The sequence below is a fragment of the Leptodactylus fuscus genome, chromosome 1, assembly GCF_031893055.1.
Source record: "Leptodactylus fuscus isolate aLepFus1 chromosome 1, aLepFus1.hap2, whole genome shotgun sequence".
Classification (NCBI taxonomy): domain Eukaryota; kingdom Metazoa; phylum Chordata; class Amphibia; order Anura; family Leptodactylidae; genus Leptodactylus; species Leptodactylus fuscus.
In genome coordinates this window covers 79,433,848-79,459,814 of record NC_134265.1, presented here as the reverse complement: position 1 = coordinate 79,459,814, position 25,967 = coordinate 79,433,848, and the positions used below count along the sequence as shown (strand labels likewise).

Below are 25,967 nucleotides of genomic sequence, written 5' to 3'. Positions count from 1 at the left end.
AGGGATAACTCAGATCACACAGAGGAGTTAGGGATAGCTTCCGATCTGTCACAGCTGGAGAGTAGGTCCACACATCTGTCCGCTTCACTGCGTTTAATGAAGGAGGAGGAGGAGGAGGAGGAGGAAGAAGAGTTGTCCGATGATGTGATGGTGATACAGGAGGCTTCCGGGCAACTTCGAATTGTCCCATTGTTGCAGCGCGGATGGGTAGACATGGAGGATGAGGAGGAAATGGAGATTGAGCTTTCCGGTGGGGCCAGAGGAGTCATGCCAACTAACACTGTGGCAGACATGGCTGAGTTCATGTTGGGGTGCTTTACAACCGACAAGCGTATTGTCAAAATCATGGAGGACAACCAGTACTGGATCTTTGCTATCCTTGACCCCCGGTATAAAAACAACATCTCGTCTTTTATTCTGGTAGAGGGGAGGGCCAATCGCATCAATGCTTGCCACAGGCAATTGGTGCAGAATATGATGGAGATGTTTCCAGCATGTGACGTTGGCGGCAGGGAGGGCAGTTCCTCCAGTAGGCAACCAAGTTCTCACCGGTCCACACAAACGAGGGGCACACTGTCTAAGGTCTGGGACACCTTGATGGCACCCCCTCGCCAAAGTGCCGCCACGGAGGGTCCTAGTGTCACCAGGCGTGAGAAGTATAGGCGCATGTTGCGGGAATACCTTTCCGACCACAGCCCTGTCCTCTCCGACCCCTCTGCGCCCTACACGTATTGGGTGTCGAAGTTGGACCTGTGGCTTGAACTTGCCCTATATGCCTTGGAGGTGCTGTCCTGTCCTGCCGCCAGCGTCCTATCTGAGAGGGTGTTCAGTGCAGCCGGTGGCATCATCACTGACAAGCGCACCCGTCTGTCAGCTGAGAGTGCCGACCGGCTCACTTTGATAAAAATGAACCACCACTGGATAGAGCCTTCATTTTTGTGCCCACCTGTGTAAAGCACCCCAACATGAAACTCCATGTCTGTACTCAACCTCTTCAATTCCTCCGCATCCTCATACTCATCCACCATAAGAGTTGCACAATTCTGCTAATACTAGGCTCCCTCCACCCTGATTTCCCCCAACTCTGCTGGTTAGAGGCTCCCTCCACCATGAATTGGTCCAAACTGGGCTGTTTAGAGGCTCCCTCCACCAAGAATTGGTCCAAACTGGGGTTTTTAGAGGCTCCCTCCACCATGAATTGGTCCAAACTGGGCTGTTTAGAGGCTCCCTCCACCATAAATTGGTCCAAACTGGGGTTTTTAGAGGCTCCCTCCACCATGAATTGGTCCAAACTGGGCTGTTTAGAGGCTCCCTCCACCATGAATTGGTCCAAACTGGGGTTTTTAGAGGCTCCCTCCACCATGAATTGGTCCAAACTGGGGTTTTTAGAGGCTCCCTCCACCATGAATTTGCCCAAACTGGGCTGTTTAGAGGCTCCCTCCACCATGAATTTGCCCAAACTGGGCTGTTTAGAGGTTCCCTCCACCATGAATTGGTCCAAACTGGGGTTTTTAGAGGCTCCCTCCACCATGAATTGGTCCAAACTGGGGTTTTTAGAGGCTCCCTCCACCATGAATTTGCCCAAACTGGGCTGTTTAGAGGCTCCCTCCACCATGAATTGGTCCAAACTGGGGTTTTTAGAGGCTCCCTCCACCATGAATTGGTCCAAACTGGGGGTTTTTAGAGGCTCCCTCCACCATGAATTTGCCCAAACTGGGCTGTTTAGAGGCTCCCTCCACCATGAATTGGTCCAAACTGGGGTTTTTAGAGGCTCCCTCCATCATGAATTGGTCCAAACTGGGGTTTTTAGAGGCTCCCTCCACCATGAATTGGTCCAAACTGGGGTTTTTAGAGGCTCCCTCCACCATGAATTTGCCCAAACTGGGCTGTTTAGAGGCTCCCTCCACCATGAATTTGCCCAAACTGAGCTGTTTAGAGGCTCCCTCCACCATGAATTGGTCCAAACTGGGGTTTTTAGAGGCTCCCTCCACCATGAATTGGTCCAAACTGGGCTGTTTAGAGGCTCCCTCCACCATAAATTGGTCCAAACTGGGGTTTTTAGAGGCTCCCTCCACCATGAATTTGCCCAAACTGAGCTGTTTAGAGGCTCCCTCCACCATGAATTGGTCCAAACTGGGGTTTTTAGAGGCTCCCTCCACCATGAATTGGTCCAAACTGGGGGTTTTTAGAGGCTCCCTCCACCATGAATTTGCCCAAACTGGGCTGTTTAGAGGCTCCCTCCATCATGAACTGGTCCAAACTGGGGTTTTTAGAGGCTCCCTCCACCATGAATTGGTCCAAACTGGGGTTTTTAGAGGCTCCCTCCACCATGAATTGGTCCAAACTGGGGTTTTTAGAGGCTCCCTCCACCATGAATTTGCCCAAACTGGGGTTTTTAGAGGCTCCCTCCACCATGAATTTGCCCAAACTGGGCTGTTTAGAGGCTCCCTCCACCATGAATTGGTCCAAACTGGGGTTTTTAGAGGCTCCCTCCACCATGAATTGGTCCAAACTGGGCTGGTTAGAGGCTCCCTCCACCATGAATTTGCCCAAACTGGGCTGTTTAGAGGCTCCCTCCACCATGAATTTGCCCAAACTGGGCTGTTTAGAGGCTCCCTCCACCATGAATTGGTCCAAACTGGGGTTTTTAGAGGCTCCCTCCACCATGAATTGGTCCAAACTGGGGTTTTTAGAGGCTCCCTCCACCATGAATTTGCCCAAACTGGGCTGTTTAGAGGCTCCCTCCACCATGAATTTGCCGAAACTGGGCTGTTTAGAGGCTCCCTCCACCATGAATTGGTCCAAACTGGGGTTTTTAGAGGCTCCCTCCACCATGAATTGGTCCAAACTGGCGGGTTTTAGAGGCTCCCTCCACCATGAATTTGCCCAAACTGGGCTGTTTAGAGGCTCCCTCCACCATGAATTTGTCCAAACTGGGGTTTTTAGAGGCTCCCTCCATCATGAATTGGTCCAAACTGGGGTTTTTAGAGGCTCCCTCCACCATGAATTGGTCCAAACTGGGGTTTTTAGAGGCTCCCTCCACCATGAATTTGCCCAAACTGGGCTGTTTAGAGGCTCCCTCCACCATGAATTTGCCCAAACTGAGCTGTTTAGAGGCTCCCTCCACCATGAATTGGTCCAAACTGGGGTTTTTAGAGGCTCCCTCCACCATGAATTTGCCCAAACTGGGGTTTTTAGAGGCTCCCTCCACCATGAATTTGCCCAAACTGGGCTGTTTAGAGGCTCCCTCCACCATGAATTGGTCCAAACTGGGGTTTTTAGAGGCTCCCTCCACCATGAATTGGTCCAAACTGGGCTGGTTAGAGGCTCCCTCCACCATGAATTTGCCCAAACTGGGCTGTTTAGAGGCTCCCTCCACCATGAATTTGCCCAAACTGGGCTGTTTAGAGGCTCCCTCCACCATGAATTGGTCCAAACTGGGGTTTTTAGAGGCTCCCTCCACCATGAATTGGTCCAAACTGGGGTTTTTAGAGGCTCCCTCCACCATGAATTGGTCCAAACTGGGCTGGTTAGAGGCTCCCTCCACCATGAATTTGCCCAAACTGGGCTGTTTAGAGGCTCCCTCCACCATGAATTTGCCCAAACTGGGCTGTTTAGAGGCTCCCTCCACCATGAATTGGTCCAAACTGGGCTGTTTAGAGGCTCCCTCCACCATGAATTGGTCCAAACTGGGGTTTTTAGAGGCTCCCTCCACCATGAATTGGTCCAAACTGGGGTTTTCAGAGGCTCCCTCCACCATGAATTTGCCCAAACTGGGCTGTTTAGAGGCTCCCTTCACCATGAATTTGCCCAAACTGGGCTGTTTAGAGGCTCCCTCCACCATGAATTGGTCCAAACTGGGGTTTTTAGAGGCTCCCTCCACCATGAATTGGTCCAAACTGGGGGGTTTTAGAGGCTCCCTCCACCATGAATTTGCCCAAACTGGGCTGTTTAGAGGCTCCCTCCATCATGAATTGGTCCAAACTGGGGTTTTTAGAGGCTCCCTCCACCATGAATTGGTCCAAACTGGGGTTTTTAGAGGCTCCCTCCACCATGAATTTGCCCAAACTGGGCTGTTTAAAGGCTCCCTCCACCATGAATTTGCCCAAACTGAGCTGTTTAGAGGCTCCCTCCACCATGAATTGGTCCAAACTGGGGTTTTTAGAGGCTCCCTCCACCATGAATTGGTCCAAACTGGGGGTTTTTAGAGGCTCCCTCCATCATGAATTGGTCCAAACTGGGGTTTTTAGAGGCTCCCTCCACCATGAATTGGTCCAAACTGGGGTTTTTAGAGGCTCCCTCCACCATGAATTGGTCCAAACTGGGGTTTTTAGAGGCTCCCTCCACCATGAATTTGCCCAAACTGGGCTGTTTAGAGGCTCCCTCCACCATGAATTTGCCCAAACTGGGCTGTTTAGAGGCTCCCTCCACCATGAATTGGTCCAAACTGGGGTTTTTAGAGGCTCCCTCCACCATGAATTGGTCCAAACTGGGGTTTTTAGAGGCTCCCTCCACCATGAATTTGCCCAAACTGGGCTGTTTAGAGGCTCCCTCCACCATGAATTGGTCCAAACTGGGGGTTTTTAGAGGCTCCCTCCATCATGAATTGGTCCAAACTGGGGTTTTTAGAGGCTCCCTCCACCATGAATTGGTCCAAACTGGGGTTTTTAGAGGCTCCCTCCACCATGAATTTGCCCAAACTGGGCTGTTTAGAGGCTCCCTCCATCATGAATTGGTCCAAATTGGGGTTTTTAGAGGCTCCCTCCACCATGAATTTGCCCAAACTGGGCTGTTTAGAGGCTCCCTCCACCATGAATTGGTCCAAACTGGGGTTTTTAGAGGCTCCCTCCACCATGAATTGGTAAAAACTGGGGTTTTTAGAGGCTCCCTCCACCATGAATTGGTAAAAACTGGGGTTTTTAGAGGCTCCCTCCACCATGAATTGGTCCAAACTGGGTTTTTTAGAGGCTCCCTCCACCATGAATTGGTCCAAACTGGGGTTTTTAGAGGCTCCCTCCACCATGAATTTGCCCAAACTGGGCTGTTTAGAGGCTCCCTCCACCATGAATTTGCCCAAACTGAGCTGTTTAGAGGCTCCCTCCACCATGAATTGGTCCAAACTGGGGTTTTTAGAGGCTCCCTCCACCATGAATTGGTCCAAACTGGGGGTTTTTAGAGGCTCCCTCCATCATGAATTGGTCCAAACTGGGGTTTTTAGAGGCTCCCTCCACCATGAATTGGTCCAAACTGGGGTTTTTAGAGGCTCCCTCCACCATGAATTGGTCCAAACTGGGGTTTTTAGAGGCTCCCTCCACCATGAATTTGCCCAAACTGGGCTGTTTAGAGGCTCCCTCCACCATGAATTTGCCCAAACTGGGCTGTTTAGAGGCTCCCTCCACCATGAATTGGTCCAAACTGGGGTTTTTAGAGGCTCCCTCCACCATGAATTGGTCCAAACTGGGGTTTTTAGAGGCTCCCTCCACCATGAATTTGCCCAAACTGGGCTGTTTAGAGGCTCCCTCCACCATGAATTGGTCCAAACTGGGGGTTTTTAGAGGCTCCCTCCATCATGAATTGGTCCAAACTGGGGTTTTTAGAGGCTCCCTCCACCATGAATTGGTCCAAACTGGGGTTTTTAGAGGCTCCCTCCACCATGAATTTGCCCAAACTGGGCTGTTTAGAGGCTCCCTCCATCATGAATTGGTCCAAATTGGGGTTTTTAGAGGCTCCCTCCACCATGAATTTGCCCAAACTGGGCTGTTTAGAGGCTCCCTCCACCATGAATTGGTCCAAACTGGGGTTTTTAGAGGCTCCCTCCACCATGAATTGGTCCAAACTGGGGTTTTTAGAGGCTCCCTCCACCATGAATTTGCCCAAACTGGGCTGTTTAGAGGCTCCCTCCACCATGAATTTGCCCAAACTGGGCTGTTTAGAGGCTCCCTCCACCATGAATTGGTCCAAACTGGGGTTTTTAGAGGCTCCCTCCACCATGAATTGGTAAAAACTGGGGTTTTTAGAGGCTCCCTCCACCATGAATTGGTAAAAACTGGGGTTTTTAGAGGCTCCCTCCACCATGAATTGGTCCAAACTGGGTTTTTTAGAGGCTCCCTCCACCATGAATTGGTCCAAACTGGGGTTTTTAGAGGCTCCCTCCACCATGAATTTGCCCAAACTGGGCTGTTTAGAGGCTCCCTCCACCATGAATTTGCCCAAACTGGGCTGTTTAGAGGCTCCCTCCACCATGAATTGGTCCAAACTGGGGTTTTTAGAGGCTCCCTCCACCATGAATTGGTCCAAACTGGGGGGTTTTAGAGGCTCCCTCCACCATGAATTTGCCCAAACTGGGCTGTTTAGAGGCTCCCTCCATCATGAATTGGTCCAAACTGGGGTGTTTAGAGGCTCCCTCCACCATGAATTTGCCCAAACTCTGCTGGTTAGAGGCTCAATCCACCCTGATTTTCAAAACAAATGTTGGTGCCAACCTCAACTTACTACAAGGGCCAAATTCACTGCTGGTGACAAGCTCTCCTCACTGCAAGTGCCAAATACACATGTTTCAAGGTGTTTTCCTACTGTCAGAGAGGTGGTATTGAGTGTGTAAAGTGTGTAGTTGTTAGGCTGTGATGTTGGGGTAATAGAGGGTCTTTGGTGTGTTAGATGCCCCCAGACATGCTTCCCCTGCTGTCCCAGTGTCATTCCAGAGGTGTTGGCATCATTTCCTGGGGTGTCATAGTGGACTTGGTGACCCTCCAGACACGGATTTGGGTTTCCCCCTTAACGAGTATCTGTTCCCCATAGACTATAATGGGGTTCGAAACCCGTTCGAACACACGAACATTGAGCGGCTGTTCGAATCGAATTTCGAACCTCGAACATTTTAGTGTTCGCTCATCTCTAGTGTAGATGTGGCTTGTCTATAGAAAATATGAAAACAGTCTTGCTCACTTTCACGGCCAGTGCCACTACTAAGTACAATTTTTTCAAATAGGATGGTAATGTTTTTTCATATTAGTACATAAAGATGATTTTTCCTAAGTTTCTGCTTGCAGTTCTTGCACATTGCCCAGGATATATCATTTGGAAAAGTGCCCAAAAAAATATCCACGTGGGAGGAGTCCCAGCCGCCAACACCCTCTTCATCAAATGTCACCTTGTTATTCTGGCCTGGATAACAGGTCCTATCCGCAAAAGAGTCTTCATTGTCTTCCCCATTTTTTTCTGACACATCATGGCCATGGGATTCCTAAACACCTCCAGATTTCCCCCTAGCTACCCTACAAAAATGCCTACTAGTAATAGTACCACACACCCTGTCACTACTACCTCCACCACCAACAATAATGATAGTAATGTCTTCCTCCTCTGCTTGCAGAAAATGCTAAATGTTTCCATCCAAAAAAAAGGACGACTGCTCTGACTAGGAGAAATACATTTCTCAGCAGGTGCCACATCACTACCAGGAATCTGTGTTAATGAAGAATATGAAGAAGGCATGGTTGACAAAGCTTTGGTACAAAGCTTTAAATAACAGAAGGTTATTTTTAGATAAGCACAGGCTGCAAGACTGTATATATGAGCAGCCACAAAAAAAAACAAAAAAACTCACTTAAGCGGAATTTTTTTTAGGGTAACAATACTTTGTATTTGGTGAGCAGAGAAAAAAAAATCTTAAATAATAAGAGGCTTTTTTTTCTGACTAGCATAGGCTTTTGGTAAAGAACAAAAAACAATTAAATAACAGATTTTTTTTATATTAGTATAGGCTGCAATACCGTATACAAAAATATTTTTGTGTTAACTCTACGTCACACTGTGTATTGGGTGAGCAGTCCATTAGAAAGAAGAAAAAAAAAACATTATATAACTAGAGATTTTCAGATTAGGTCAGACTATTATATTGTATACTGGGTGAACAATAGAAAAAAGATATGGGGATATTTAAAAAAAAAAAATAGCAGAAGCTGCAACACAGTACGCATAAGCCTAAACAAAAAAAAAAAGCTTAATAAGTGAATATTTTTTTCCAGTTAGCACTCCATTAAACTGCGTATTGGGTGAGCAGAAATATTAAATAACAAGAGCAAGAGTTTATTTATTTATTTTAGATTATCACTGGAGGAGAGAAGGTTTCACCAGAAACATAGAAGGGGATTCTTCACAGTAAGAACAGCGAGGCTCTGGAACTCTCTGCCCCAGGATGTGGTGATGGCAGATTCACTGAACAAGTTCAAAGTGGGCCTGGATGCCTTTCTTGAAGAGAAAAATATAATGGGTTATGGTCTCTAGATTTTAAGGACACGTTGATCCAGGGTTTTATACTGACTGCCATATTTGGAGTCGGGAAGGAATTTTTTCCCCTGAAATAGGGCAATTGGCATGAGCCTCATGGGTTTTTTTGCCTTCCCCTGGATCAACACTGTAGGGGATTGTAGGGTTATAGGTTGGACTTGATGGACTCATGTCTTTATCCAACCTCATCTACTATGTAACTATGTAACTGGCTAACAGTGTTAGACTGTATATTGACTGTACAACAACAAAATAAATACCTAACTGAAAGTTAACATAAAAGAGTTTTCACTTGCAGAACTATCAGTAAAAAAGCAGGTTTAAACACTCTGTATGTAGTGGCACAGAGGTGCCCCCTCACTTCTGTCTATGACCTATCACAATCTGCCTGTAATTGTTTAAATCTGACTAAATTCTCTTTTTCCAAGCTATTGATGCAATGTAACAAATCACAGATCCTTCCCCATGTCCAACATTACCGTACAAGCTTACAGCACCTCATATAGTAGATATGACATCAGCACTGTAAGGTGTTCATCTATAACCATCTGTTGGCTGAGAAGCTGCTAGCTGATGTCAGGTAGCGCTAGAACCTCCCACTGACCCACAGGCACATTTCTTCTGCATTTCCTGCTCAATACATTTGGTGGCAGCCATTTGTGCTCATCCATTTGTGTCTCTTTAAAAATTGAACAAATGGTTTGTGACAAATTGGTTCGTTCTCCTCTAATAGCTAACAGGTCACACAAACACTGAAAACTGGGAAACTTGGGGGATGGCTACTGTTATCAGATGACGGTAGTATAAGCAGCACCCTTCTTTTTCTAGAATAATTGGGGCTTGTAAGTATAAAAAGTTGAACATCATGGACGGGTAGTTCAATAAGCTAACTACTGGAGATGAGGTATTACGGTATTCGAAATACTCATACTCGATCGAGTACCACTCACTATTCGAATGGAAAAATTTGATGCAGAACCAGCGTTGATTGACCAAATGCTATACAGTCGGCCAATCAACGCTGGTTCTTCTCCTACCTTTAGAAGTCTTCTCCGCGCAGCGTCCCCGCAGCATCTTCTGGCTCTGAATTCACTCTGCTAGGCATCAGGCCTGGGTAGAGCTGACTGCGCATGCCCGCGCTACAAGAAAATGGCTGCTTTGACTGTAAGGGACCATTTTCTTCGGAAAATTTCGGGCATGCGCAGTCGGCTCTGCCCAGGCTCAATGCCTGGCAGAGTGAATTCAGAGCCAGAAGACGCCGCGGGGACGCTGCATGGCGAAGACTTCTCGCAGAATCGAGCCTGACCCTCACTCGTGGACTTGGTAAGTTCAATTTGATCGAATGTTGCCTACCCCTGCAACGAGCATTTTCCCCCATTGAGTATAATAGGATTCAATATTTGATTCGAGTAGTCGAATATTGAGAGGCTACTCGAAACGAATATCGAGTATTTAACTACTCGCTCATCTCTACTAACTACTATAATGTTATAAAAATATACTGTATTGTATGTATAGCCTATTCTCATTTTTATTTCCTCTCTCTAATACTACTGTGTATTTAGCCTGGCCTCTTTTGTAAAATTCATTTCTCTCTGTGTTCACTATTTCCCATGCATTGTCTCTGCCCGTGTTGACAATTGTAGTGTTTCCTTTGCAGACACAAAAGTTGTGTTTTCTGCCTGAAATAGCACTTGACAGCAAAAGACCCTTTATTCTACCGAAATGCTTTCTTTGAGTTTAAAATATTCCCAATCATTTTACATGGCTGTAGACAAAGATGATCAAAGCCCAAAGCCATAATACCCATTTAGTAAACATAAAAGTGTAAATATATTATTGAATGCGCACATGGTAAACTATAGAGAGCTTCATAACCAAGTCCCAATGCTTCAGGTGGCCTAAGACTATTAAAAGGAATGTTTATTTTAGACAATTAGTTGTTATTATCTTAGGGCCCCTTCACACTGAGTATACGCTCACTTAACGCCGCTGATTCGGAATGAGTTACATGTTCAGAATCAGTGAGCATATAGTCCATGTGAAGGGGCCCTTAGATGATGTCGTAGGTAGCATAATGATCAATATGGCAACTGCAAATTCTTTCACATCTGTCACATGTACTTAGTGTTAACCTGTTATCATATGTTAACAGAACGGAACGCCAATGGTGGACCTCCCAATTCTAATGTTCTTTGGCAAATGTCATTTGAGCTGCATGGTGCTGAACTGTGAGAACAGGTCCCAGAGTCCCATGAGGGTCTGACTTGATGAGGAATGTCATACCCTCATGCCACCCTCATGGAGTCTTTAGATGACAGTTTGATCAGCAACATGAACAACTGGAGGTTATTTTGTAGGGTTCTAACAGTCCTGTTCCTCCTCAAAGAATCAGATACCAGAAATTCTGATAGACTGATTCTTTTTCATGGCCCTGTCTGGGTCTTTTCATGTATTGACACTCGTCCTGATATCTACTCCATGCTCATGTGTTGATGCATATCAAACCCCTCATTCTACCTGTAGTGATAAAGACACTAGTAAGACTAGAGAAAATTCACAGTAAGTTGTGCTGCTTAACTGTACAGATGGATGTCTATGAGGGTCCTTCTGTGTGTATGTGTGTGTGTGTGTGTGGGGGGGAGGTGTCACTGGTGGAGGGGTTGAATTGTAGCCTTCTGTTAGCTTGTAAAATGTCATTAGTTAACCAAACAGGAGTTCAGTTAAGTCCAGTCAGATCTTTATATTTCTAAACCAGTAAACTAACTTAAAGGTAAATAAATTATACAAAAAATTCCACAAAAAGTAAAAACCCAATAACTCCGTGAATTCTAAGAATGTGTATTTGCTCACCATATAGTTGTATTCAGTATAGAGTCCATGTAGCCATATGTAGTACTTTCCTGGATCCATTTAGGTAGGTTCCGGTACAATATGCTCTCTAAAAGGTAAGTGAATATGAAAAGGTAACAAACAAATGTAAAGAAAGCATTTGGGTTTATTGTACAAATTGCAGTGATGCCGTAAAAGTGCTAAATAAACAATGACTGCTCCTATCATAACATAGGCATTAACTAATAGTAATACTCACAAAGGTAAAAGCAGAAGAATTTGTAGAATCTTGTTGGAATATGTTTAAGATTAAATAAAAAGCAATGTGATTTAGGAATTGCACCACCAATGATCAATAGATATTCAACATTCTCGGTTTTAATTCTACAATTTAGCTACATTATGACTCCATGCAGACCTAATCCATATGGAGGTAGCAGTCTTTTTCTGGGTTTTCTATTACTGTAGAGGTGGTCTCAAGCAGACATCTATAGCATACATGTGTTCTAGAAAATGCTGAGATTTCTATCAATAAATCTATTAAATCTACTCAGCTCTTCATGCTCTATTACACAAAGCCAGAAAATTGGATTGGATTTTTTATGGTTTCCTTTGATAAGGATTAGAACCAATTTGCCACAAATCGAAATTCAACCGAACATTCCAAATTGTTTGTATTTTAACGAAACTGAACAAATGCTGATTTGTCTTGGATGAATCATAATGAAATTGTTGCCACATGTATTTAGCAGGAAAAAAAGAGACACGTGTGTAAAAGTCACTGTGTGATGTTTTTGTACCACCTGACATCAGCTGACAGCCCCTCAGACAATAGTCAGTGGTAGGTGGACACGTTATAGTGCTGATGTCATAAACGCTATATAAGGTGCTGTGGGCTTGAACATGAAGCATTACAGTAATGGTGGACATAGGGAAGGGTCTGTGTTTCATCTCATTTCATTATATAGAGCACTCAGTTCTTAAAGAGGACCTTTCACCGATTTGGGCACAGGCAGTTCTATATACTGCTGGAAAGCTGACAGTGCGCTGAATTCAGCGAACTGTCGGCTTCCCGATCTGTGCCTGGTGTAAAGCGCTATCGGTCCCGGTACCGTAGCGCTTTAGTGTCAGAAGGGCATTTCTGACAGTTAGCCAGGGACACGCTTCTGCCCAGCAGCGCATATCGCGCTGTACAGTGTGAGCAGGGAGGAACGCCCCCTACCTCTGCTCACACAGCTCGTCCATAGACGAGCATTATCAAGAGAGGGAGGGGGGGAGTTCCTCCCCGCTCCACAGTACAGCGCGATAGCGCTGCTGGGCAGAAGGGCGTCCCTGGCTAAGTGTCAGAAACGCCCTTCTGACTGTAAAGTGCTACAGTACTAGGACCAATAGCGCTTTACCCGGGGCACAGATCGGGAAAGCCGACAGTGCGCTGAATTCAGCGCACTGTCAGCTTTCCAGCAGTATATAGAACTGCCTGTGCCCAAATCGGTGAAAGGTCCTCTTTAAACATTGCAAGCAATAGTAAGGAATGCGAGATTTTACCCTGTTTTAAGCAATTACAGATATATTTGTGAAAGAAATCATAGAAAGGAGTAAGGGGGCATATCTGTGCTGCTGTATACAAAATGTTTAAACATATTTTTTACCAACATTTTTACCAACTGCTAGTGAAAAATCTTTTGTTAAGGGGTTTTTTTTGGACAAGAGTTTACATTTTTTTCAGGAAATACATATAAAATTCAGTTCTAACAACAAAGCACTGATTCTGCCTGCCCAAATCTAAAAGAAATATATGTTATTTAAGCATTTTTTTTGTTGCTCACCAGTATACAGTAAGCCTGCACTAAAAAAACTCTTGTAAATTAATTATTTTTCTGCTATGCTCACCTAATACACATATAATAATGCTTACATATATAGCATTGCTGCCTTCGCTAATATAAAAAACTGTTAAGTTTTTTTTCTCATCCAATAAACAGTGATACAGTCTGCTAATCTGAAAAAAAAAATCACAATTTATTAAAGGGTTTTTTGTTACCTAATATACAAACTGCTGCCATTTTAATGGCAAAATAATTATAATCTGACTGATGCAGTTCCAGTCTAATAATATTCAATGACCTGGTGATCCTTTCAGTGTTTTTAGTACTTTTCTATTTTTCTTGTAATGCTTTTTCTTTTTTTGTAAAAACAAAACAAAACAAAATGTTAGAATTGTAGCCAATCACTACAGATGAGCGAGTAGTGTTCGATCGAGTAGGTGTTCGATCGAATACTACGGTATTCGAAATACTCGTACTCGATCGAACACTACTAGCTGTTCGAAGTTTAAGGTTCGATGCAGAACCAGCGTTGATTGGCAGAATGCTATACATTCTGCCAATCAACGCTGGTTCTCCTCTTACCTTTCCGAAGTCTTCTCCGCGCTGCGTCCCCGCGTCTTCTTCCGGGTGGAATTCACTCTGCCTAGGCATCCGGCCTAGGCAGAGCCGACTGCGCATGCGCAGTCGGCTCTGCTCAGGCGTCGGGCCTTGGGCAGAGCCGCACGCTCATGCGCAGTCGGCTCTGCCTAGGCTGGATGCCTAGGCAGAGTGAATTCCACCCGGAAGAGTACGCGGGGACCCTGCGCCAGGAGAAGACTTCAAGCAGAATCCAGCCCGACCGTCACTCGTGGACTTGGTAAGTATGATTTTATCGAATGTTGCCTACCCCTGAAATGAGTATTTCCCCCCATAGACTATAATGGGGTTCGAAATCCGTTCGAACTGTCGAACAGTGTGCGGCTGTTCGAATCGGATTTCGAACCTTGGACACTTTAGTGTTCGCTCATCTCTACCAATCACTATTAAGCAGTGTGCTGTAAAATGACTGGAAATAAACAGGGCAGGGGACAGGCAAATGGAGGGAAAGGAGGAAACACTTGTGCAAGTACTAACAATAAGAATATGGATGGCAATAGCAACAGAGGTATATATAGAGAGGATGTTATATACAGTGGAGGAGGAGGTATATAGAGAGAAGAGAGAGGATGTTATATACAGCGGAGGAGGAGGTATGTAGAGAGGGGATAGCCACAGTGCTGCTGCACTTCCTGAGAAGAAAGCAGTGAACGATAAATGTTGAATCAGGGTTCTGTGCATTCCTCCTCAACATGTAATTTACCGTGCTGTCATCGTATACTGTCAAACATGTCTTCTTTACTAACATAGATCCCATTCTCTAGTGGTCATGCGGCATCTGCTGAGAGGGTATTCCTCATAGCCCAAAACTTTCTCTTCTTCCTCTTTTTGATGATCTAGATGACTAGAGCCAGTGTTGCTTGAATGTAGAGGAGATAAATGTGAAAGAAAAAAAATTGGTGATGGAGGAAGTAGTGGTAATGGGTGTGCTACTGGTGGTACTGCTGGTAGGGCCACTAGGGGTAAATCTGATTGGAATTTTGAGGGCATAGAGGAATACCATTGCCATGATGAGTCACAAAAAACTGGGGAAGATGATAACATTGGATCTGATGATGATTCTATTAAAGATAAAGCCTGGTAACTTGGTTGGAGTGGCATCACAGGAAGAGGGTGGTGGTAGCTGCAATATTAAAAACTCAATGTGATGTGCAGCCCTAAGATCCAAAAAGCCCCACCCAGCTTGGGTCGTGACACTGGTAGGTCATGTTTCTACTACTGCTGGTTTTGGTGGAAGAAACTTAATCATCCATATGGGAATTTTTTGTATAATATCAAGTTACAAATCGATGACAAGGTGCAAAATCTACAAGCAGATAATTAACTATGGGCATGTAGGCTCACATGAAGGAACTAGGTCTCTCTTTACTCATATGAAATGGTGTCACCAGTTCATTTGACAAAATGGAATTGGCAGTGGTACCAAGGGAGCATTCCCTTCCCATCATTGTGTTTGTAGGCAGGCCACATCCACACCTAGCACATGGACATGGTCATCATTATCATTCATTATCATTTCCATCTGCCTTTCCTCCTCCTCCTTGCCAATATCAGTCATTATCATAAGGAAATTTGTGTTTGCAACTTCCATCTGGACAGGTTACTGGTTATTGCCATGCCACTTAGTGGAATCTACTGCATTTCATGAACTGTTGGCAGTGCACAGACTTGGTGGAAACTGTCTAGCAGCCGTTATTTCTCAAGGAAAGTTGTCGCTACTTGATATCAACATGTGTGCCTCTCCTTGTATATATCCATGTGGGGAAAGGTGCAAGCCACCATCAATACTTGATAAATATGGGCAGGGACAATACATAGTCATATCCACAACCTAGAAATCCGTTAAAGCCCAGTGCTTACTAGTATTGACATCACCATATAGTTTCAACACCAAGTGGGACCTATCCACTTCCTCCAGTTCATCCACACTTGGCCATTTTCCACCTCCAACTTCACTAGGGCAAGCAGCATGGGAAGAATATGCAAATCTGTCTCCCAAGATGTAAACAGGGAGACAGTGCCTCTGTTTGCTGCCCTCTATAGCAAGCAACCCTGAAGAACATGCCCGACTTCCCAGAAGCCTTTTGCTGCATGATGCGAGGTTATAACCAAATCAGTTATAACCTCGCATCATGCAGCAAAGGCTTCTGGGAAGTCGGGCATGTTCTTCAGGGTTGCTTGCTATAGAGGGCAGCAAACAGAGGCACTGTCTCCCTGTTTACATCTTGGGAGACAGATTTGCATATTCTTCCCATGTTCCTTTGCAGTGGAGCAACTATGGCTATAAGTCTCCACACACCTGAGGTGGTCTCTCCCTAAGGAGTGACGTTATCCCCACAATCTAGGGCAAGCAGGGCATGCAGATTTTATTGAAATTCCGTAAATTGTTATTCTGCCAATATGATGTTGATATGGCCTCCTCCAATTCCTTGCTTAGACAACCCTCCGTCATTTCATGGTTGTAAGGGGAAGCACACATTGAGCGGCACTATTGCACATGCTGGAGCATCAGTTTTAGCAGCAGTATATGGTGCATGATTACTGCATGTAGCAAACCCCAGCTATAATGGAGTGGATAACTGTAAGAAGAATAAGTTTCTACCCTAGTCATGATGATCAGTTTTTGCAGATAGTCCAGCTTTTTTAGCAGGCATGCCAGTTACAACGATAGTGTACCCCAAATTTTTTTGGAAGTTGTGTAAATTGTCAATCTGCTGACATGATGCTGATGTGGCATGTGCCACAGGGATAGCCATCAGGATAATCCAGATTCATTTCTGCCTCCCAAGTTAGCTGGCAGGCCAGGCACACTGAAAGTGTGTCATAAATGTTTCTTCAAATTTTGGAATTATCACCGATTAATGCTGCATTTGCTCCCAGAAAGTAAAATTTGTGGTGGCTTTTTCATGAACTTATGATTTTATGAATTTTAGGATTCTTTATCACTTCACTTTTTTAAGCTGACAGTGTTCCACAATTTTTTTTTTTTCAAATTCTATAGTTGGCCACTTGCCATTGAAACACACTGCTGCTACAATCAAAAGAAAATAAAACAAACAACCTCACCACACAATGTCTGAGTGGAATTCTTCTCCCATAAAGGGATAACTTTTGGTGACTTTTTTTCTTTTTTTATGAAAATCCAATTCTTCTTCACTTTTATACTAAGCTTAAAGTCACAAATTTGTCTCACAAATAACAGCAAGCTGATTGCACTTACAAGTCATCAGAACAGGCTAATTTTTCTACAAAACAATTTTTGTGATGTCTGTCAGCAACAATAGAGGACAGCACCCTTTCCCCTAAAAAACATCATATTTAAATGTTAGTTCACACGGAGTAAAATGGAGTGTATTTTGGAGTGTAATTTTACACGTGTAAAAAAATTTACGCGTGTATTTTGGAGCATTTTTTTACATGTGGTGGTTCAGTAGTGTTTAAGGAGCGTTTTTTGTAGTGTTTATGAAAGCGTTTTTTTACACACGTAAATGCTCCAAAAAATGCTCCGTAAACGCTACTGAAACGCCACGTGTAAAAAAACGCTCCAAAATACGCGTTTAAATTTTTTACACGTGTAAAATTACACTCCAAAATACACTCCATTTTACTCCGTGTGAACGCACACATAAAATGCATAAAAATAACAGGCAGCACCAAACTTGTTTAACCTGAATTGAATCTGGTTGCCGAGCTGCCTGACCCAAAAATGAAAATTTTGAACGTTCTCTGATAAAGATCAGGGCTAGGAATCTTTCATTATAATAAAAAGTACTATGTACTGATGTTACAAGTTTTACTTATATCTTTGTGAATCTTAGGACTCGTTCACATCTGCGCCCGGTCTCCGTTTATACAGGTTTCAGTTTCCTGCCTGAAACTGGGCAGGAAACGGAAACCTGCAGGCATTTGAATGGATTTGAAAAGTGTCTGGCCGTGAGCGCCTGTGAGCGTTTTGTACTCTCCATGGCAAAAACGTTTTTTTTTTTTTTAACCGGACACAAAGTCGGACATGCAGGACTTTGTGCCCGGTTTAAAAATAAACGATTTAGCTGCGGAGAGCATAAAACACTCATCGGCGCTCACGGCCGGACCTGGTCTGACAGGTTTCCGTCTTCTGTCGGCAGAAGACGGAAACCTGAGTACAAAGACCGAACGCTGGTGTGAACCCAGCGTCAGTAGTCAATTGTCTATAGTTTTGATGCTTAGTTGTTGCTTTTAATTTGAATTCTCCGATATACTGTAATGTGGTTTTAAAACCATACTAACAGACTTGTATTCTATATGGTGAGCAAATTGTATTTATTTTAAGTATTTAGTTATATTTGTTTTGTATAAAGTACTGATATAAAGTCAAATTACTGAGGACATCTCAGAATAATATCTGTAACATTAGAATCCTAATTTGCAATACAGATTTCAAAATGAGTACATATTAAATTTCACTTACCCAGTGATTGATTTGACACTTCTGGAGACAGAAGGATTGTATCTGGTCTTTTATTGCTTTAAAGTGCTCATTATCAAATATTTAATATTTATTATAATAAAAATCTAAATGTAAAAATAATATCACACAGTCGTAGTGGTTGATTTCCTCAATATAGTTTTTTGAGGCTTCGGTGCAATTGGAGGAGGCTGATTTCCAGGCTTCACAGGAGGATGACAACCACTATTGGTAATTCCTAGACCTCCATTTTCAACAGGAAAAGATGGCATTTGTGGAGGTGATAAAGGACAGTGATGTGGAAATTTTCCTGCCGAATGGATAGACTCTCCATGTTGATGTACATCTCTGTTTTTAATTCCTGATCGAACATCACAGTCTGGACAGTAACCATGATAGAGAACATTTTCACTAAAGCGTACACGTTCTCTTGTTGAAGCCTGATCCTTTTCTGGTCTGTGTGTCATCAGCTGTCCAGTTGTTTTATCCATTTTGATGTTATGAATTGTACATCTGTCACCATTAGGAAGTTTGACAGGTCCCCCAGGCAAACCACCATTTCGAAGCAACACTCCATTATTCTTTCCACTGTTGGCTGAGTTAATTAACCTTTGAGTTTCTTCAAACTTCACGGGTGTTAACCGTGGAGGAGGTGGTGGTGGATTGGGCTTCCTGAGTACTGTCAGGACGGCTGATGGATGTGCAGGTGGGCTTATTAAGGGTGCATTGGCTCGAACTTTAACCTTGTCTAAGCTAGAAGCTGTTGTACTGCTGGAACTGCTGTTCAAAGTGTCAGTTTTTGAACTGTCTGTCATCTCATCTTCCAGCTGCAGATCTGATGTTAAAGTGTCAATTTGGTCGACCACCTGAAAGACATGAATAATAAACAGTATTTCAGAATAGCTCATAGCATTCATTTATTATATTAATTTAGGGAAATGTCGATAGAATGTTTTTTGAATAGGTAGCATTGGTAACATTAGTAGCTGAAGGGCTGACACTTTGATCATTTTCTTTTTGTCTATGTTTGCTTTTAGAGCTTATAGCTTAGTGGTTAGATGTTTCAAACTTTGTAAAAAGCTCATCCAAACCTTTCAAAAGATGGCACAAAATTGTTTGTTTTCATGTTTAAGACTTTTCAGTAGCTAATTACTTTCTTGGCACTGTCACAATGCCCAAAAGCTGGGTAAAGGCAGGCAGTATTCCTCATAGAATTCCTGCGACAAAAAGTTGCAAAAGAAAATTTGTGACTTCTTGAGTTTATGTAGAGTTTATGTATGCATTTATTCTACTTGCTCCATTTTATAAAAGAGGGTGGGAAAGTCAGTGTGGTTTTTCTGTTGAGCTGATGTACACTAGACTTATCAACTTTTTAGAAACTCGCCAAAATTGTCAAAATCTCACTCCAGTAGGACGGCGGGACATAAAGGGGAATAGCGTCACAAGAGAGAAGTGTTGGAATCAACATTTTTGTATGGACCAGATTTATCGAACATGTGAGACATTTGATAGATTTAGTAAAAATTACTAAACGTAGTCCAGCAATACTTACTTTAAAAACATCTCTCATGATTAATCTCCCCAATGTCTGTAAAACACATACCCTGTTTTCCCAAAAATAAGTCATCCCCCGAAAGTAAGACATAGCAGAGGTTTTGTTGAAATGCCTAATATAAGGCACTCCTCGAAAGTAAGTCATCCCCCAACAATAATAATAATCTTTTTGCGCAAAGATTGAATGGAAAAAAAAAACATTGCAGCTGTGTGCACAGGTATGCTGGCTGCTTATGCCACTGCGATACATTGTATCCACTGTTGCTACTGCTGTAGGATGAGCTGGGAGATGCCGCTGTGCATACACTAAGCATCATATGCGGTGGCGGGTCCACTCTCCAAGCTCATCCCACAGCAGCCAGAACAGTGGATACAATGTATGGTATCATAGCAGAAGAAGCAGCCGGCTTTCCTGTGCACACGGAACATCGTGCACAGTGTTCAGCTGAGTGCAATGTTTTTCTTCATACAGTCTTTGTACAGCAAGCAGTGGTGGCATCAGCACACAAAAATAAAATAAGACATAGCATATCTTTAGTACCAAAATTTAATATAAGACACTGTCTTATTTTCAGGGAAACACAGTATAGCGGTGTCCTTCCTTACCTTTCCTCTTGGTTTAAGATATCCCAAGATAAGTGGCTCTAGATAATCAGTTTTGAATTAAGGAACTTTTGTTGTTTTCCATGGGGCCTTGTCAGCAATGCAAACAATTTTTTTAAATCAAAGCTGGAAGTCTCATACCAGTCATATCAGGATATCCTGAGCTAAGAGGAAAACAAAATAAGAATGGAAAGATTTATACTATTGATGTTCCCTCTCTTCATCCTCCTTTGATGTGTTCTCCTTTAGCTTTTCTTTAGGCTGGACAATTCCATAAGGCCAGGGCTCCACATAGTGTAAATGCTGCAATTTGGCTGTTTTACAGAACCTGCAAAGTGGAAGGGATTCGGGCTAATCCCATCTACACATTGTAGAAAAATAACTGCAGTGGAAATTCAGCAATTTTATAAAAGCTTGCATTTTTGTATATTTCAGCAGGTTACAGACTTTCTGTGAAAAGTGCTGTGGTAAAGACCAAAATGTGTTTCCACCTCACTTTTTCCTGCAATGCTTTCTGGTTGCAGCTCATAACTTGGGATCTTAGCCTAAATGTTGGTCACAAGATTTCCAGTTTTTCAATCTGGTAAAACAACGTGTTATGTTACATATGTCTATGTGTGTTCACTTTGGCATATGCCAACACTTTAAAGAGGATCTTTCATTTCCTCATGAATATGCGGTTTTATGTACATCTAGGAAGGCAACAGTGTGCTGAATTCAGCGCACTGTCAGCTTTACCAATATGCACCCAGAAGCTGAAGATATCAGTGCCAATATCTCCCCACTGTCAGAAGGGCATTCAGCGTAGCTCAGCGATAACACTGAGCTGTGAGGAACACCCCCCAGCACAAGTTTAGGGAATAGTATTGCCGGGGTGGGATCATTCCTTACAGCCCAGCAATGACTCTGAGCTATGAGAAATGCCCTTATGACAATGGAGAGATATGGGTGCTAAAATTAACAGCACCGATATCTCCAGCCCTGGGGCACATACTGGGAAAGCTGACAGTGCTCAAAATTCAGCACACTGTGGGTTATCTAGTGCTATGTAAAACTAAATATTCATGAGGACATGAAATATCCTATTTAATCCCATTCCTTTAAATAAAGAAATATAAATTTTCTATGTATCTTTCTTATTTATTTATTTTAAATAAAAATATACCTCTTTCTTTTCTATTTATTTATCTACTGTTATGTAAAACCAAACATATGGATAGTTTGAAACAAAGCAATAAAAACATTACACATCACTTTCAATTACTGAAGATAATTCTGTAAATAATCGTCTGATACATTGTACAAGAAGTTATATTCGTCGTCTAATTAAAATGGAATGCGTTCAGACTAAGTAAGAGAATGTTCTGAACAGAGAGAGTATAATGAGGCACAAGGGACTGCTCTTTTGCACTTATAAAATTAAGAAACAATCATGAGAAAATGAATCGCTGTCAGTAATAAAATACTTCTTTTGTCTGTCTTGGTAATTAAGAATCATTAATAAGATGGAGAACCCTTCTTCTCATAAACAAATCCTACACAGTTAAGTAGTATTACGAGAGGCATCATGTCTATTTTTTAGGTATAACTATCTTTCGACTAGTATGTATTGCCCTATACCACCTTCATTAACTACTTCACATCCCAAACTGTCACAAATATTACTTGTAATCCTGTAAATTGGCAGAAATTAAAAAAAAAAAATATTTTACACATTTACACAACACAGAGGAGCATTAGAACAAAACATACATTATAAAATAATACACAGACCCTATGCTATGTATGACACACTGTGCTAGGAAAATAAAGCTGTACATGTCAACCAACAAGTGACAGGGGGGTAGTGAGTGGAAAAAAGGAAGTTAATCTCACTCCTGAAGTTATTTAAACTTTATTAAAAACTGGATATATCAACGCAAAGGTGAAAGTTAATGAGGATCCTTCTAATTTTTAATGAACGTTCAGAATTTCCATTATTGCATAGAATATGCAAATGTGTTTCCTAGGATGTAAATAAGGAAACACTGCCTCAGTATGCTACCCTCTATTGGAAGCAGCTCCCTTGAACATCATGCCTGACTTTTCAACTAGCCTTTAATTGCAATGATGTGGGATTTTGCCAAGTCAGTATCATCCCAACTGTGGATGACATTTCGATCTGATTGGACCTCATCAGCACAGTCTAGGGATAAGTGACTTGGCAGAGGTGACAGACTTCTAGACTAGATCGAAACGGTCATCCACAGTTGGAGTAATACTGAATCCCACATCATTGCAATTAATGGCTTGTTGAAAAGTCGGGCATGATGTTCAAGGGAGCTGCTTCCAATAGAGGGCAGCATACTGAGGCAGTGTTTCCTTATTTACATCCTAGGAAACACATTTGCATTTTCTACCCACAATCTCCTGCAGTGGAGCGAAAAGGGCTTTATAAGACTCCACACACCTACATGGTGGTCTCTCCCTAAGGAGTGACAATATCTCCTTAATCCATTATAGCTTAGTCTCTGTGCCAGCCCTGGACAGGTATCTTGCTCTAGTACAAGCCCCATTTACTAACAAACCACAAAGTGTCCTTTAGTCCAGGGCCCCAAGTGGTGTAAACACTGTGGTTTGGCTGCAGTGGAAACGCTCTGGCAAAAAGGGTAGCGTTTTAAAGTCACTTCAAAGTTCTAGCGAATCCCATCCACACACTGCAGAAAAATATGTGAATAGGAAATGCTACGATTTCCAAAACTGTTGTGGTTTTGGAAGTAGCAGCATATCAATTGCACCTATGGAAACGCTGTAATACTTTCCTGCCACACAGGAGCCCAATACGTCAATCTCATGCTTAGCAAGACAGGTGTCAAGAGTGGTATAGCAATGATACTCTGTCTAACTCTTTACACTGGAATTGTTTAGCCTGACAAAAGGCTTATGACCACAATGTTATAATTGATCACAATGGTATTATGTGACATGGATCAATTATGTATTTATTTTGCTTACTTATATAGTGATATAAATTTACAGTCATTGTCAACACTATCCAATAGAGCTCATAACAAATTCCCTATCACTATGTTTTTGGAGTAAGGGAGGAATCCCACATAAACATAGGGAGAACATACAAACTCCTTGCAGTTGTTGTCCTCTTGGCAAAATACTTTTGAGTGATACATAGAAAAATTACAGCGGTCAGGCACTTAACAAACTTTGTCAGTAAGACTGCTGCCTGAATATTTGTAAAGTGACTTGTGATTTTAGGTTTGTAGAATGACGTCCATATAACACATGTTCAGAGTATTACAATAACATACTAACTAGGGAGACTATGACCTACAAATTGTATGTCATCAAAGAACAAAAGTGAACAATTAGGCTGTAAAAATCTGGGATCGCAGGAATTAGCATCACAACGCATGGCACTTAAAGAGTATATACACACTGCTGGTATAATGATGGGCTTTACTACTGACATAATATATGGGTTAGACTTACTTATTACATCTGAAGGTCATATGGATGCAGTAAACATGGCTTTTAGGATCAGCATAAACTATTGTTGCCATAAATTGGTATAATCATTCATGTTTATTTATTGTAACAGGGCTAGTAAATGATACGGTTTTTATGAGAGTAATAAGCAGTTAATAGATGTAATTGTGAATGTATATATTGATACATTAAGTCATTAACCAATGGCTCCTATCATTCTATTAATAATGCCTTTCTTTATACTGTTCTTTCTTTGCTACTGAAAAAAAATTGGATTATCTAGAATTTAATGTAAAACTTGTAAAATAAAATCTCATTTCAGAGCTTTAGTGATTGGAAACATCTGACCTTTTTATTTGCTGACCTATAAGTGCAATGTGTAGCGTAGCAGTTCTAAAAAATCTGTCTCCATACATTTAATACATGCAATCTTCCAGAATCCTTGTGTAAAGTTCCAGGATGTCCATCTCCAGTATTATATAATGAGGGAAATTAAACATTCCTTTATATCAGAATTTGACATTTTCCATTTTATCATTTGCTCAATAGTGTTAACAGACTTTCCATATTTACATTATTTATGGAGTCTAGACCATTCGGATTCACTAACCTGAAGTCTATAATTTTATAGTTTATAATGTGGTAATATATTTCTTATTATTACAGATACATTATGTCTTTTTGTCCAAAAACCTCCCTTTAAGGATTTCATATGCAGGGAAAGATACAGTATGAGGGTTATCCTACAGTTATACTGAAATTTTGGAAGCAAGAAGGAGGCATTCTCAAAGCCCTTCCTTGGGTACTACCACCAGCTAAAACAGTCATTAAAGATTTAATAGAGTTACTATAGATCTTGGAGTTTAACTACTTATAGGGTCCATCACTCATTCACTACTGCTCATTTTTATGTTTCTCGTGATAAACTGGCCATTCTGAAGAGCATTGTTCACATTGTGTAAAAAGCATTGTCTCTTTCCAATTCACAAGACAAATTAGAGAATGCTTGAGCTTGAAAGAATGACAATACTGATGTATGTGTATGGACAGGTCTATCTATCATTGGCAAATACGATGCACTGTTTACAGCACAACAAACCATTGAAACTATGAAAAAATATTTATGTTTGTATTCAAACTGAAAGGATGTCAAATGTCAAAATCGAGGCAAGACAATTCACTGTTAGTTCTAAAGACCAGGCCAATTCATGCTGCAATTTCTCCAAGACAATGCGATCAATGGATAAGTAATACATTTAGTTTCACAGTATATGTAAGCCGGAATTAAAGAGGATCTGCCATTTACACTGCATGTCTTACAGAGGATCTGCCATTTACACTGCATGTCTTACAGAGGATCTGCCATCTACACTGCATGCCTTACAGAGGATCTGCCATCTACACTGCATGTCTTACAGAGGATCTGCCATCTACACCTCATGTCTTACAGAGGATCTACCATCTACACTGCATGCCTTACAGAGGATCTGCCATCTACACTGCATGTCTGACAGAGGATCTCCCATCGACACTGCATATCTTACAGAGGATCTGCCATCTACACTGCATGTCTGACAGAGGATCTCCCATCGACACTGCATATCTTACAGAGGATCTGCCATCTACACTGCATGCCTTACAGAGGATCTGCCATCTACACTGCATGCCTTACAGAAGATCTGCCATCTACACTGCATGTCATACAGAGGATCTGCCATCTACACGGCATATCTTACATAGGATCTGCCATCTACACGGCATGTCTTACAGAGGATCTGCCATCTAGACTGCATGTCTTACAGAGGATCTGCCATCTACACTGCATGTCTTATAGGGGATCTGCCATCTACACTGCATGTCTTATAGGGGATCTGCCATCTACACTGCATGTCTTAAGGAGGATTTGCCATCTACACGGCATGTCTTACAGAGGATCTGCCATCTACACGGCATGTCTAGCAGAGGATCTGCCATCTACAATTCATGTCTTACAGAGGATCTACCATCTATACTACATGTCTTGGAGAGGATTTGCCCTCTTCTAACATGTCTTATATTTCTTATGAAATAACAATTCTGGAACATCTTTTTTCATAACTCTTCATTCTTTGTGATATTCCTCTATTATTCCTCCTAGATATTTAAAATAATTTAAATTACAAATCCTCCTGTCATAGAGATGTGTTCCCACATACTGTAATACTGCCAGAAGTGACAATTTTGGTAATACCAAAATTGTCAATTTGCTAATAAATGTCTAAGGAAATAACAGGTGAATGGCATAATAAAAAGTTATAAGA

At 42.3% G+C, this 25,967-nt stretch overlaps 1 protein-coding gene across 3 annotated transcripts in view; it reads right to left on the bottom strand.

Moving 5' to 3' along the window:
* PRR16 (proline rich 16) overlaps nucleotides 1-25,967 on the bottom strand; it is a 338,264-nt gene that overhangs the window by 105,080 nt on the left and 207,217 nt on the right. For 2 of the 3 annotated variants that reach the window (XM_075272474.1, XM_075272482.1), the window contains 2 exons: nucleotides 18,031-18,893; nucleotides 11,143-11,230 (listed from right to left, as the gene is read on the bottom strand). In XM_075272474.1, coding sequence (XP_075128575.1) covers nucleotides 18,153-18,893 — 741 coding nt within the window. In that variant the 3' untranslated portion in view covers nucleotides 11,143-11,230; nucleotides 18,031-18,152. The remainder of the gene's footprint in view (nucleotides 1-11,142; nucleotides 11,231-18,030; nucleotides 18,894-25,967) is intronic. The other variant, XM_075272490.1, reaches the window with a different exon arrangement.